This window comes from Phyllostomus hastatus, unplaced genomic scaffold (genome assembly GCF_019186645.2).
Source record: "Phyllostomus hastatus isolate PE091 unplaced genomic scaffold, TTU_PhHast_1.1 phas_scaffold_317, whole genome shotgun sequence".
Classification (NCBI taxonomy): domain Eukaryota; kingdom Metazoa; phylum Chordata; class Mammalia; order Chiroptera; family Phyllostomidae; genus Phyllostomus; species Phyllostomus hastatus.
The window spans coordinates 27,494,548-27,510,683 of record NW_025334023.1 but is presented as its reverse complement, the minus strand read 5'-3'; the positions used below and the strand labels follow the sequence as shown (position 1 = coordinate 27,510,683).

At 37.4% G+C, this 16,136-nt stretch overlaps 1 protein-coding gene across 6 annotated transcripts in view; it reads right to left on the bottom strand.

Moving 5' to 3' along the window:
* MRE11 (MRE11 homolog, double strand break repair nuclease) overlaps positions 1–16,136 on the bottom strand; it is a 76,094-nt gene that overhangs the window by 13,413 nt on the left and 46,545 nt on the right. For 5 of the 6 annotated variants that reach the window (XM_045818230.1, XM_045818231.1, XM_045818233.1 and 2 more), the window contains 3 exons: positions 15,131–15,350; positions 14,079–14,162; positions 5,282–5,340 (listed from right to left, as the gene is read on the bottom strand). In XM_045818230.1, coding sequence (XP_045674186.1) covers positions 5,282–5,340; positions 14,079–14,162; positions 15,131–15,350 — 363 coding nt within the window. The remainder of the gene's footprint in view (positions 1–5,281; positions 5,341–14,078; positions 14,163–15,130; positions 15,351–16,136) is intronic. The other variant, XM_045818234.1, reaches the window with a different exon arrangement.

Sequence of the window (16,136 nt, the reverse complement as noted above, 5' to 3'; positions counted from 1 at the left end):
GGGAGCCCCAATAAGGCTAACAGCTGACTTCACAATGGAAACATTCCAAGCCAGAAGAGAATGGTAAGAAATATTCCAAGTAATGAGAACCAGAGGTCTGCAATCAAGGCTACTTTACCCAGCAAGGCTCTCGATCAAGATAGAAGGCCAAATAAGAAGCTTCCCAGACAAAAGAAGTCTAAAAGAATATACCTTGACTAAACCAGCTCTGCAACAGATGCTAACGGGGCTGCTTTAAGGAAAGGAAGGAAAAAGAGAGAGAGAGAGAGAGAGACAGACAGACAGAGGAACACAGGTACAAAAATGGCAATGAATAAGTACCTATCAGTAATAACCTTAAACATAAATGGATTAAATGCTCTAATCAAAAGACATAGAATAGCTGAATGAATAAGAAAGCATGACCCACACATATGATGCTTACAAGAGACCCACCTCAGGACAAAAGATCTAAACAGACTAAAAGTGAAGGGCTAGAAAAAAATTTTCCAAGCAAATGGACAGGAAAAAAAACCTGGGGTAGCAATAGTCACATCAGACAAAACAGACTTCCAAAAAAGGGCCATAAAAAGAGACCCAGAAGGTCACTTTATAATATACAAGGGAAGAATCCACCAAGAAGACATAAATATTGTAAATATATATGCACCCAACATAGGAGCACCCAAATACATAAAGAAAATCTTACAGGACTTCAAGAAAGATATTGACAGCAACACAATTATAGTAGGGGATTTTAACACACCATTGTCAAAAACGGACAGATCTTCCAAACAAAATGTCAACAAAGATATTGAGGCATTGAACAATGCCCTAGATCAAATGGACCTAATTGATATATACAAAGCCGTTTAGCCCAAAGAAGCAAAATACACATTCTTTTCAAACGCACATGGAACATTTTCAAAGATAAGACCACATGATAGGACACAAAGCAATACTCAACAAATTCAAGAAAACTGAAATTATACCAAGCATTTTCTCTGACCACAAGGGACTGAAACTAGAAACCAACCCCAAGGGAAGAAACCCGAAACACCCAAAATCATGAAGATTGAATAGCATGCTATTAAATCATGAATGGGTCAAGAATGAAATAAGGGAAGAAATCAAAAAGTTTCTGGAAACAAACGAAAATGAACTCACAACAACCCAAAACTTACGGGGCACAGCCAAGGCAGTCCTGAGAGGGAAGTTCATAGCAATACAGACCTACCTAAAAAAAGATAGAAACATTTCAAACAAACAACCTCACCCTACGTCTACAAGAACTCGAGGAACAACAATGAAGACAGCCCAGAGCAAGTAGAAGAAAGGAAATAACCAAGATCACAGCAGAATTAAATGACATAGAGACTAAAAGCACAATTGTAATGATCAATTATTCCAGGAACTGTTTCTTTGAAAAGATAAAAAAAATCAACAAGCCTTTAAGCAGACTTATCAAGAAAAAAACACAAAGGATCCAAATAAACACAATCAGAAATGAAAGAGGAGAGATTACAACTGACACCACAGAAATACAAAGGATTGTAAGAAATTTCTATGAAGAACTATATGCCAAGAAATTTGAACACATAGGTGAAATAGACAAATTTCTAGAAAAATATAATCTTCCAAAACTCAATAAAAAAGAAGCAGAAAGCATGAACAGACCAATAACAGCAGATGAAATTGAAGCAGTAATCAAAAAACTCCCGACACACAAAAGTCTGGGTCCAGATGGTTTCACAGGAGAATTTTACAAAGCATTTAAGGAAGAGTTAACCCCTATCCTTCACAGACTATTCCAAAAAATACAAAAAGATGGAAGACTCCCAAACTCTTTCTATGAAGCCAGCATCATCCTAATCCCAAAACCAGATAAAGACACAACAAAGAAAGAAAACTACAGGCCAACATCGCTGGTGAACACAGACTCTAAAATCCTCAACAAAATATTGGCAAACCGCATCCAACAATACATTAAAAAGATCATACACCATGATCAAGTGGGATTCATCCCAGGGATACAAGGATGGTTCAATATTTGCAAATCAGTAAATGTAATACATCACATAAACAAAAGCAAAGACAAAAATTACACGATCATATCAATAGATGCGGAAAAAGCATTTGATAAGGTACAGCACCCATTTTTTATAAAAACACTCCGCAAAGTGGGAATAGAAGGAGCATTTCTCAACACCATAAAAGCCATATATGAGAGACCTACAGCCAACATCATACTCAATGGGCAAAAACTAAAGTCTTTTCCACTAAGATCAGGAACAAGACAAGGTTGTCCACTTTCACCACTTTTATTCAATATAGTATTGGAAGTTTTAGCCACAGCGATCAGACAAGAAAAGGAAATAAAAGGCATCCAAATCTGAAAGGAGGAAACGAAACTGTCACCGTTTGCCGATGACATGATAGTGTACCTAGAAAATCCTATAGACTCTGCCAAAAAACTGCTTGACCTAATAAATGAATTTGGCAGAACAGCAGGATGCAAAGTCAATATCCAGAAAACAGGCATTTTTATAAACCAACAATGAAACAGCAGAAGCAGAAATCAAGAAAAAAATCCCATTCAATACAGGAAAAAGAAAAATAAAATACCGAGGAATAAATCTAATCAAGGAGGTAAAAGACTTATATAAAGAAAACTACACAACATGGAAGAAAGAAACTAAGGAAGACACAAACAAATGGAAACACATACCATGTTCATGGATTAGAAAAATTAACATAATCCAAATGTCCATACTACGCAAAGCAATTTACAGATTCAATGCAATACCTATTCAAGTACCAATGGCATATTTCACAGACATAGAACAAACACTTCAAAAATTTATATGAAACCATAAATGACCCAGAATAGCTGTTTACAATCTTGAGGAAAAAAAAAAAAAAAAGCAAAGCAGGAGGGTTCACAATACCTGATACCAACTCTATTACAAGGCCACTGTAATCAAAATAGCCTGGTACTGGCATAAAAACAGGCACATGGAGCAATGGAACAGAACAGAGAGCCCAGAAATAAACCCAAGCCTCTATGGTCAATTAATATTTGACAAAGGGGACAGCAACATAAAATAGAGTAAAAACAGTGTCTTCAACAAATGGTGCTGGGAGAACTGGACAGCTACATGCAAAAAAAATGAAACTTGAGCACCAACTTACACCATACACAAAAATAAATTCAAGGTGGATAAAAGACCTAAATATAAGCCATGTCATTATTAAAGTCCTAGAGAAGAACATAGGCAGGAATATCTCAGATAATTCACGCAGCAACATTTTTACTTATATATCCCCCAGAGCAAGGGACATAAAGGAAAGAATAAACAAATGGGATCTCATTAAAATAAAAAGCTTCTGCACAGCTAAAGAAAACAGTATTAAAATAAAAAGAGAACCAACTATATGGGAAAACATTTGCCAATAATACCTCAGACAAGGGTTTAATCTCCAAAATATATAAAGAACTTACACAACTCCACTCTAAGAAGACAAAAAACGCAATTAAAAAATGTGCAAAGGACTTGAATAGACACTTCTCCAAGGAGGACAGAGGATGCAGAGGCACATGAAAAGATGCTCAATATCACTAGCTATCAGAGAGATGCAAATTAAAACCACAATGAGATACCACTTCTCACCAGTCAGAATGGCCATCTTAAGCAAAGCAACAAACAAGTGTTGGAGAGGTTGTGGAGAAAAGGGGACCCTAGTGCACTGTTGGTGGGATTGCAGACTGGTACCACCACTATGGAAAACAGTATGGAATTTTCTCAGAAAACTAAAAATGGATCTGCCTTTTCATCCAGCAATTCCACTGCTAGGATTATATCCTAAGAACCCTGAAACACCAATTCAAAAGAACCTATGCACCCCAATGTTCATAGCAGCACAATTTACAAAAGCCAGGTGCTAGAAGCAACCTAGATGCCCATCAGTAAATGAATGGATCAAAAAACTATGTTACATTTACACAATGGAATTGTATGCAGCAGAAAGAAAGAAGGAGCTCCTACCCTTTGCAACAGCATGGATGCAACTGGAAAGCATTATGCTAAGTGAAATAAGCCAGGCAGTGAAAGACAAATACTATATGATCTCACCTTTAACAGGAACCTAAACAACAAAACAAAGAAACAAGCAAAATACAACCAATGACACTGAAATAGAGAACAGGCTGACAGTGTTCAGAAGGGAGAAGAGAGGAAATTTCAGGGGAAAAGGGGAAGCATTTACAGGAACAAGTATAAAGTACACATGGATAAAAAACTAGGGGCAGGTGGAAATGGGAAGGAGGAGGGGAAGGTTGGGTGGGTGGGCCGGGATGGGAGTGAAAGATAGAAAATTGCACTGCAACAACAATTAAAATAAAATTTTAAAAAATATTATCCAAAAAAAAGAGTAAGATTACAATAAGGACAGAGAAGTTGTTTTCTGCAAATTATGGCAATCAATTATGTCATATACTGAAGAGATCAAAAATAGAATTTGAGAAAAAAGCTGCTGAGGCAGTATGATACAAAACAATGATTCCTATCCCAGAAACATTTAGGAATGTCTGGAAACATTTCTGACTGTCAGAATTAGGGGGATACAACTGGCATCCAGCAGGCAGAGGTCGAGATGTTGCTCAACATCCTACAATGCACAAGACAGTCCCTCAAAACAAAGACTTATCTGGTCCAAAATGTCAACAGTGCTGCTGCTGAGAAACTCTGATACAGGGGGAAGAATACTGGCTTGAGAGTTAAGATACATGGATTCTGAAAGTGAGGTAACAGGAGAGTCAAGTCCATACTGGACTCTTCTTGAAATACAAAGGAAGAGCAGAGGCCTGTGTTATATATCTAGAGTTGAACACAGAGGTCCTTAGACTCCAGCCTTTTAGTTTCTTGAGTCTAGCTTCAGCCATTAAGACCCAATCCAGAGTTACGAGAATATACACAGCAAAAGGAAGCCAGCCATAAATAACACCTTTATATGCACCAAATTCCCACCTTCTATATTAATATTCCATACATGGACCCTTTTGGTTTAACACTGTTATCCTTTAAAACATTACTATACACATTTATGGATTTCTAATCATGTGACCCATTATTTTTAAAAAGGGAGAAACAAAACAAAAAAATCCTAGAAGCCCTATCTAGATAATTAAAAGTTCTCTCCAGCCTTAATATTCCACACTTCTTTTATCTACTTTGTCAATCAAAGAATAAGCAATTTATAATTCAGAATACATAAATTATTAAAACACAACTATCTTTCTTACCTCTGAATAGTTCTTAGTAGCAACATTTCGTGAGGGCTGCTGTCTTGTAGGTTTAAAGGCTATAATGGAAAAGATGAGATATCCATTGTTGTTCTTAAAATAACTTAGAAAAATTTGCACGTTTCTTTAGCTGAAAATTTTCTAAGTCCTACCCGCAAAATCCCTTGATGACTAATTATAAAACCATTTATACTTTTTAAAATCTGAAGGGAGGTGCAATTACATATTCAAATACATCAATGCCTAACTGCCAGTTTCATGTATCTCAGCTTACTCAAATATAGCAATAAGCTGTGTTCAAAAAGACACCTACACTAAATAGATATACACACACACATATATATAATTTTTAAAATTTATTCTTAGTGAGGTGTAGGAAGAAAGGGAGGGAGAGAAACATCAATGTATGAGAGAAACATGGATCAGTGCCTCTCCCTCATGCCCTGACTGGGAATCGAACCTGCAGCCTTTCACTTTGCAGGATGACATCCAACCAATTGAGCCACACTAATCAGGGCACCTACACTAAAAATATTTTATAGAAAAATACCTGAAGGATAAAATCTGATCCCTTAGGTAACCTTCCTAGTGTCACTCTTCTCTTAGAGTTGGCAACACCTTTCCCCGTGGCTATAGTAGGAGCTATGGTTCCAGTAAGAGCTTTCTTACTCTCCTCTACTTTGTTAACCACACTCAGTACTTAAGAAACAGTCTAGAGGGAAATTCTAGAAAACAGTAGATCTTTTATTCCATCATAAAACTTTACTCTGAACCATTACTTTTTTTTAATATATTAATTATGCTATTACAGTTGTCCCATTTCCCTCCCTCCACCCTGTATACCCTCTCCCACCCACATTTCCCCACTTTAGTTCATGTCCATGGGTCATATATATAAGTTCTTTGACTTCTACATTTCCCATACTATTCTTGCCCTCCCCCTGTCTGTTTTCTACCTACCATCTATGTTACTTATTCTCTGTACCTTTCCCCCCCTCTCTCCTCCTCCCACTTCCCTGTTGCTAACTCTCTATGTGATCTCCATTTCTGTGGTTCTGTTCCTGTTCTAGTTGTTTGCTTAGTTTGTTTGTTTTAGGTGAGGTTGTTAATAATTGTGAGGTTGCTGTCATTTTACTATACATGTTTTTTATCTTCTTTTTCTTAGATAAGTTCCTTTAACATTTGATATAAAAAGGGCTTGGTGGCGATGAACTCCTTTAACTTGACCTTATCTGGGAAGCATTTTAATTGCTGAACCATTACTTTTTTAATTTTATAAACTTGGTTAGAAACAGGAAGCTTAGTCAACTATTTTTTCCAAGTCCTAAACTTTGATATTATGATTTTACAATAAGAAATGTACAGGGGTGGGCAAAAGTAGGTTAATAATAATAAATGCAATAATAAATTAATAATACAAAAATACTGTTTTGGGTACTTACAACTGTAGTCCCACCCTGTATATTTGGTTTTGTCTGTTTCTGGCACAGAGCCCCTTTGAATTTTCTAAGTGATGAGAGCTATCAAGGTATCATGTTAATTTGGTGACCTCAGGACTCTGCCTAAAGTTGTAGGCTGGTTACCAGGGAAACCAACCATGAATAGAGGGTTGAAACTTCAAGAGAGGCGAGAGGGGAGATGGGCTGGAAGTTACACTTACCACCAACGATTCCAATGATTTAATGAATGGTCCCTACATAAGGAATCCTCTATTAAAACCCCCCCAAAAAGGCGTTTGGAGGGCTTCCAGGTGAACCAGAGCACTTCCATGTGCCACCATGCCAGATCCCAAACTCCCTTAGGACACAAGCTCCTTCTCTATTATCTCTTCACCTGGCTGTCGATTGGTATCCTTACAAGTAATCTAATAAGTAAACTAGTTTCCTGAGTTCTGTGAGCTGCCTTAGCAAATTAATCAAACCCAAGGAGGGAGTCATAGGAACCTCTGATTTACAGCCTGTCAGTGAGAAGTACCGGTAACAACCTGGGTTCAGATTGACATCTGAAGTGGAGAAGGGCAGACTTGTGCAAAGACTTGTGCAGAACTGAGCAATTAACCTGTGGAATCTGATGCTATCTCTGGGCACATAGCATCAGAATTAAGTTGAAATGTAGAACTCCCAGCTGGCCTCCAGAGAAGTGCTTGGTAGTGTGGGGAACCCACACGCCCCTACCCGCCACTACACACATTGCAATTAAGTGTAGAGTATTAAAAAACCTAGGATAAATTTCAAACGGCCAACTAGAGCTTTGTTTTCTCCCAAGTCTTACCAGTTTCCTAATATAAAATAAAGCCTTCCCAAGACACTCCCCAAACCATATAATAGGACAACAGGAGGTAAAAAAAGAGAGCTTGAAAAATTAAATGCTCAAGGAATCCCACAAAATTCAAAATTCTCCTAGTCAGAAAACTCTGGAATCTTTCTACCTAGCCTGGATGTATGATTTGTTCCTTTTTCCTATTCCAGGCCCTCTTCCTAATTTGTGATGTCCACCTGCAGGTAGAGACAAATTCTGCTTCTGCAGAATTCTATCTGCCCTCCTCCACAGTGGCCTCACAGCCCACTCAGAAGGCTGGAGAGGGCAACTGACTAAAAAAGGCAGTCATCAGGACTCTTTCAAAGAATACTTCTGCTCAAGTTATTTACTAATTGACTCCTCAAACTCTCAGATCCTTGAAAACATGAGCCTTTAAAAAAACAGTAAATAGCAAAAGACAAATAAAAGTTTGTGAGATGGTGTTGTCAGAAAATAAGCTTTATTAGGAAGGCAATACAGCACAGAGCTGAAGAGCTCTGGTCTTAGAGTCAGGCTCATTTCGACTTGCTAGCTGGGTGACTATGGATGACCAATTCTCTGGTTTGAGTCTCAGTTTCCTCATTTGTAACATAGCGTTAATAATACTTCATGCCGAAGTTCATTGAAAGAATTAAAAAAGCGAGTTAATTGCTTTGGCAAGTGTCCAAAAGTTGTAGGCATTCACAGAATGTTGCTAGCAATGGTAGTAGTAGTAAAGGTATTAGCAGCAGTGGCAGCCTCTGTGGTAAATTAAATGCAAAGGTAGAGGCTTCAGAAGTATCTTTTACTTATCTGAGTCACCATTCTGTGCAAACAAACCTCAGTGGAAAATTCTGGGCTGTCAACTTTTATTTACAACCACTGCTAGCTTTAAACATAGTATCTACCTTTCCCAATACAATTCCAGTACAATAAGAAATCTCTATACTGCATGGAGCTTGTCATAATAAAAGTTGACCTTTATTTATCTCTTCATTTCTCCATTCATAGTAGGGACCTAGAATAATTACAGTTTTAAAGTGTTTTTTTTTCTGTCCCAAAGTTATGGTAACTATAGTTAATACACTGTGATTATTTTATCAAAGTAACACCAAATCTAATCTGATAGAAATGTTTTCCACATATGTATTAAAAAGTCAATTTCATTTTTTCAAAAAAGGCCCAGTGTTGAAGGTGATCAGTTAAACTGCAAAAGCATTAGACCAAATCAATTATATAATAGACAAATTTACACTAATTTATAAAACATACATTTTCAAAAGTCTATTATAAGCATTGCCACTCATACTAACAGCAGCTATCATTTGATTCTTACTAAGTTCTGTACTCAGCAGTGTATATGCATAAGTTTGTTTAATAGTTAGAACTACTCTATGAAGGATTACACTGCCAATTTTATAGCTAAGGGACCTAAAGCTTATAGAATAATAAGTTTACAGTCACCAGGGCATAATATGAACAGATACTGTGCCAGGTATTCACATGCATCTTCCCATTGATCCTCAAAATAACCCAAGGAGGTCAATGCAATCATGGCTTGTCTCATATATGAGGACACAGAAGCTTAGAGAAGCAAAGCTAAACTAATCCGCCGGGGGACACACAGCTAGTAAATCAAGTCAGAATTCAAACCAAGGTCTTTCTGAATTCAAAAGCTTGCTCTCAACCTGTGAGCTACACAATCTCTTAAGTAATTTTTATTTAACCATTCTAAAGTACTTAACGTGTATCTACTATGTGCCAGGCACTGTGGATACAATGATGAACAAAATAATGCAACCCCTGTTCCCTGGGCCCTTACAGTGCAAGGACACGAAGCCAGCAGGTGAAGAGCTGGCTGACCAGCAGCAGGTCTGACTCTAGAGCCTGGATTCTTAACCACAACCATCCACTACAAACGGCATAAGATTTTCCCCTGGAACATGATTCAGAAAATCTTAAGTTTCATATTAAGTTGGTTTACTTACATAGCCTCCTATTATAAATGAATATTATTAGTCATGCCAATTTTAACTGGTCTCTTATTTTCTCTACAGAAAAAGCTTTGTTTCACATATCAATGGATAACAGAGCAGGAGTCATTAAAAAATATCTTTGAAAGTCTCACTGGCATAGTGATTCTGAAAGGAGCTGATGTTAGGCAGTGGAAAAAAAAAGGCCGACAAAACCTCTGTGAGACAGAGTTCTAGCTACAAAGGAGGCAGTCTCGGATTGGATTTAAATGAGGATAATAAAGAAGAAAACCTCTGTACCTGTCCATTGTAGGCTAGATTATTCAGACAAATACTTCTGCTGAAAACAACCCAAATTACTACATTAAACATTTTTTTAAAAAATCTTAATAGCACTGAAGAGTTGATCACATAGTAAGGAATTATCAGGCCAAAAACTGAAGAAAAGCTAGAACTCAGAGAGGCTCATAAAGCAGAGTCCTTTTCCCTGAGGACACCTGGTGACCTGGGCAAATATTAACACTGTTTTTGATAGTTCTGTAAGGAAAGTGAGGGAGCTTCTGTAGTTCAAGGTCCACCCAAGGTAGGGAGCCCAATGCATCTCCTCCCTAGTGTAAGCTGAAACACCAATGGTTAAGGAGAGACGCCGGCATAAACAGGATTTTACAAGTACATACCCCCTGGCTGGTCCTCAAATCATAATTTTAAATTCAAAGGCTCCTATAAACCTGGCAAGACAACTATGATTCTACTCTGGAGGAAGACTTCTTCATCCAAGATCTCAAATTATTCCTACTGTTAATTCTGGGCGGACTATAGATAACAAAGCATACAAAGAAACAAGTCACCATAACTAAGAAGCAGCAATCAGAAATAGATAATAGGATGAGGCCAAAGACATTCAGATACTGAGTTAGCAAACACAGAAAAAAAAATCCTTAGCATGCACACTCAAAAAAATTAAAGACAGTCTTAAATACATCTGCAGAGAATTTTTTAAAACACTATTAAAAGTAACAGCATATTGAAAAAGAATTAAGCAGAATTTTAACCTTCCTCCCTTCCTCCCAAAAAATGAAAACTACAATAGACAGTTTTAAGAATAGATGAGTAAACTGAAGACTGATCAGAGATAATTACAAAGTAGCACAGAAAAATAAAACAACAGAACATACAGAGAGGTTAAGAGGCATGGGAGAACAAAGTGGATAGGCCATACATTTAATATTTAATTAAAGACCCAGAAAGGAGGAGAAAAAGAATAAAACAGAAGTAATATTGAAGGGATCGTAGTTAAGGATTTTCTAGAAATGATGAAAGATGCCAATTCACACTTCATGAAACCCAACAAATCCGAAGCAAGATTTAAAAAAATTCCTATACAGATTTATCATAGTGAAACTGCAAAATACCAAATAGCCAGCTGGAGGGAAAATAGGCTTTAAAATATATATATATATATATATTTTTATTCACTCTGCTTTTCTAACTCCCTCTTTTTTTATATATAGCAATAACTAACCTTTCATAAATGCCTACCAAGTGCTAGTGTTTTGCTTTTATTTTTTAGAACAATCCAATATGGCAGAGATCACTAGTCCCAATGTCCATGTAAACAAACCAGGAGAGTGTGTGACCTGTCCAAAGTCACTATGCTTTTACTTGGTGAACTCAGCCACCAGGCTGCCTTTTTTCTTTCATTCTCTGTTTCTTTCCTTCTCTGTTTTTATCGTAAGCCTGTCAAGAATGAAGCAGCGTTCTGGAAGCCATTTCCTAAATGGCAACGAAGACATCATGCTTCTGAAGTCAGAAGACCAGGCTCTTGCCCTGGCCGGGTGGCTCAGTTGTCTGGAGCATCATCCTGTACACCAGAGGTTTGCACATTCGATCCCCAGTCTAGGGCACATACCTGCATTGTGGGTTCTAACATCAGTCAGGGTTCATATGCATGAACATGATGCAGCCAATTCTATACAGAGGGAGAACTTCCTTGATGTATAGATGTACAACTTCTAGTAATAGTGCTTAGCCCTGGCTGGTGTGGCTCAGTGGACTGAGCGCTGGTTTGCAAACCAAAGGGTCACTGGTTCAATTCCCAGTCAAGGCACATGCCTGGGTTGCAGGCCAGGTCCCCAGTAGGGGGGTGTGAGAGGCAACTACAAGTTGATGTTTCTCTCCCCACTCCCTTCCCCTCTGTCTAAAAATAAATCAATACAATCTTTTTTAAAAAGTTAAAAAAAAGTACTTCCTTCTCTTTTGACCAGTGTTGATATACTGACCAATTGATTACCTTTCCTATGTCTTAATGATCCTTTTATAAAAGTAATCAAAGTTACCTGAAGGAATTACAAAAAGTAATTTTTAAAGCTCTCACTCTCCAAGAGCTCCAATCAATAAAGATCTTTAATTTTTTAAGTACATTTTAATGACTAAACTATTACAGTTGTCCCAATTTTCCCCCCAATGCCCCCCTCCAACTAGTACTCCCCTTCACTCCAGCAATCCCCCCCTTAGTTCATGTCCATGGGTCCCGCACTTAAGTGCTTTGGCTTCTCAATTTCCTATACTATTTATTCTCAACCTCCTCCTGTCTATTTTGTATCTACCAATTATGCTTCTTAATCCCTACACCTTTTCCCTCATTCTCCCACTCCCCACTGATAACCTGCCAAACGATCTCCATATCTATGATTCTGTTCCTGTTCTGATTGTTTGCTTAGTTCATTTGTTTTTGCTTTTAGATTCAGTTGTTGATAGTTGTGAGTTTGTTGTCATTTTACTGTTCATAGTTTTGATCTTCTTTTCCTTAAATAAGACCCTTACATTCCATATAATAATGGCTTGGTAGTGAACTCCTTTAGGTTCACCTTGTTTGAAAAGCACTTCATCTACCATTCAACTCTAAATGATAGCTTTGCCGGACCGAGTAATCTTGGATGTAGGTCCTTGCTTTTCATCACTTTGAATACTTCTTGCCAGTCCCTTCTTGTCTACAAAGTTTCTTTTGAGAAATCACCTCATAGTCCTATGGGAACTCCTCTGTAGGTAACTTTCTGCTTTTCTCTTGCTGCTTTCAAGATTCCCTTTTCATCTCTAACCCTTCATATTTTAATTATGATGTGTCTTGGTGTGGCCCTCTTTGGATCCAACTTTTTTGGGACTCTGTGCTTCCTGGACTTGTATGTCTATTTCCTTCACCAAACTAGGAACATTTTCTTTCATTACTTTTTCAAATAAGTTTTCAATTTCTTATTCTTCCTCTTTTCCTTCTGGCAGCCCTATAATTCAGATGTTAGCACATCTGGAGACGTCCCAAAGGCTTTTTATACCATCCTCTTTTTTTTTTAAATTGTTGTTTCTTCTTTCTGTTCTGGTTTAATGCTTATTTCCTTCTTATGTTCCAAACTGTTGATGTGAATCCTAGCTTCCTTCCCCTCACTGTTGGTTCCCTGTGGACTTTTCTTTATTTCACTTAGTGTGACCTTCATTTCTTCTTTTATGTTGTTGCTGTACTCAATGAGTTCTCTTAGCATCCTGATAACCAGTGTTTTGAACTCTACATCTGATAGGTTGGTTATCTCTGTTTTGTTTTGTTCTTTTTCTGGAATTTTGTTCTGTTCTTCTATTTGGGCCATATTTCTTTGTCTCCTCAATTTGGCGGTGTCCTTGGGTTTGTTTCTCTGTATTAGGTCCCTGTCTTAGTGCACCTGTTGAGTTGTATGGGGCGGAGCCTTAGGTATTCGCCAGGGTAGGGCAACCTGATTCACTGCTTTGTGGCTCTCTGTCAGGGAAGGGCTTGTAGAGTTGTAGAAGGCACGATGCCTGGCTTCTGTAGGTTTGCCAAGCACTCACCCCGTTTCTAGTCACTTCACCCATTTCTGGTATGCGACTGGTGCCCTTCCAGCTGTTGCCCCAGTGGTGAATGTTTGTTTACATTCTGAGTCCATGCAGGCCCTTTAAACGGACTCTCCTGAAAAACTGGCAGTCTTCCACAGACCCAATCCCACTGGTTTTTATAGTCAGAAGTTATGGGGCTTTATCTTCCTGGTCCTGGAACCCTGGGCTATGTGGTCTGGCCTGGAGCTGGGATTGCTTGCTCCCAAAGTATCCCTCCAGATTTTTATCCACCACACGTGAATGCAGGACCACCCACTCTGCCCCTGCTGCCTCTCTGTGCCACACCGTGTTCCCCTCACCTCTGTGCCCCTCCTACCTGTTGGGATGAATGTGGCCTCTTTAAATCCTTGTCGGACTTCTGTACAGTTCGATTATCTGACCATTCTGGGTGTTATTTTTTTTTTTTTGAGGTTTAGCTGTAATTCTTTTTGTGGTTGTGTGTGGAAGCGAAGCATGTCTGCTTATATCTCCATCTTGACTGGAAGCCCTGAAGATCTTTTAAATTAGGATAATTTATCCTTTGACTCTAATAACCCTTTTGATTCCTCAGTGATGACAAGCCAATAAGATTTACTAATGGGGCTTCCTAGGTTTTCCTGTGTTGGAATTTATAAATAACTGCTAGGTAACAGTTTCCAGTCTGTACTCACCGTCTATAATAGACATATTTCTAGATGTTGACGTAGTAGCCTTTGAACTTCTGCTTCGAGTAGAAGTCTCCAGACCAGTGCCTGCTGTTACAATAATGAGCAATTAATATACAATCCCATCACCAGCCAAAGTTTATTAAACATCAGCAAAATGAAATCTAAACAAAGTAACATCAAAACATAGTTTACATATTAAAAGTCAGTGATATATACAAGAAACATCTAGAGTCTGATCAGTCAAATTTCCGATACTACTACTACAATTGGCTCATACTATTCCAATTAAAATTTAAGGAAAAACTTTTTAAATGTAAGGACAATGATAATAATTTTCACTAGAAAATGAGGATTTCTACCCTCGGATATTTTAACTAAATTACTATCCATTTTACCAGCTTAAAATACCTATTAAGAATATTTCATAAAATAATTTTTAAATATTCCTAGGGATAGATTTATATAACACACCAGGAGGTCACTGGGTGACTGTTTTCTATTGTTTGGACTACTCAGTGATAATAGTGTCATACTAAACACAATGATGGCAATAAATGTTAATAGTTGTTTTAATAAATCGAATTGTATTTTAGGGTGGTTTTTCTTTTCAAACAAATTTTATGAACCCACTTCACAAGAATGTGGGCATTTGTATCTTATGACAGTAACAAAAATATTAATTCTCATGATCTGGAGTTTTCCTCCTGCTGCTAATGCAAAGTCATTTTCCTCAACAGCATATTTTGCCTCACTATTACTTAGCACATGTAAGAGAAAATAAGACAATAAATGTACCTAAAGGTACTGTGTGAAAAACACGTGTTCTTTTAAAAATTATATATGTGTGTTGAGCAATGAAAACCCTGTGTGCACACAGCCATTCAAAATTTATTTGAGTAAAATGTACTTGTCTGAACTACATTAAAGACTGACTTTATGCATTATAAAATTGTTTTAAAGACTGTATAACTTAATTCTAACAATACAATTCTGTATTTCACATGCAATGGCCCAGTTAAATGTGTGCAAAAGACTGTACTGTATTCAGTGCTAACCTCTTCCCCTCTGAGACCTTCCTCTTGATACTGAATTCTGTCCTCTTCCTCCTCTTCGGCCTCTTCCTCGACCCCTTCCTTTGTTGGCTTCTGCTGTGATGCTATCATCAGAGTCATCAGCCACCTGTTCTGCCAAATCTGTACTCATGAAGTCATCAGCACCAAAGGTGGAAGCCGAGTCCTCAGACTGAGATCTGAGGGCTCTGGCCCTAGTCATGGCCTAAGGGAGTCACAGGGAGAAAGTACACAGTAGTAGATAATGTAGCATCCTAAAAGTCATTCATCTGATCATGTGCATAAATACTTAATATTGAAAAACTGTCTATACTATTATTTTTCACTAACCATGCTATGAGTGTAAAACAAGCAAACTCCTTCCTCTGTTAATCAAATTCAATACCTATAATTTGTCAGATCAATTTACAATACTACCTATAAAATGAGACCATTTGAAATGTTTAACAAGCAAGAAAACATCTCACAGAATCAAAACTTTCAGAATTGGGAGAAATGCTGGCAATTGCCCCTAATTCAACATCACTTGTAAGAAACTGTTACCATTTGTACTACTTTGTACAATGGGCTCAATAAATAACAACAACAACAACAACAAAAACACCTTACAAATAGCTGTTATTTCTGGGTGATGAAATTTTAGGATACTTTTGTTTTCTTCTTTATTCTTATATATTATAAATTTTCTACAATATACTTTTTCTAAAAATTACTTTTGCAATCAGAAAAACATGGGCAATAATCTCATAAATATATGATAACAAGAATTAAGGAAAATATAACAACTGAAAGCCTAGAAAAAGAATAAAAACCAAAAATATGCAACAAATTTTACTTTGATAAGAAACTGCCAACAAACTGACAGCTTGTCAGTTTGGGGGACAGGGTAAAAATGGTTAAAGGATAAAAAAAAGAAATTGTTTAGGTAAGAAAAGTTTGAGATTTACAAAATGTTGTGATTAACTGAAATGAATATTGATTTTCTTATTAA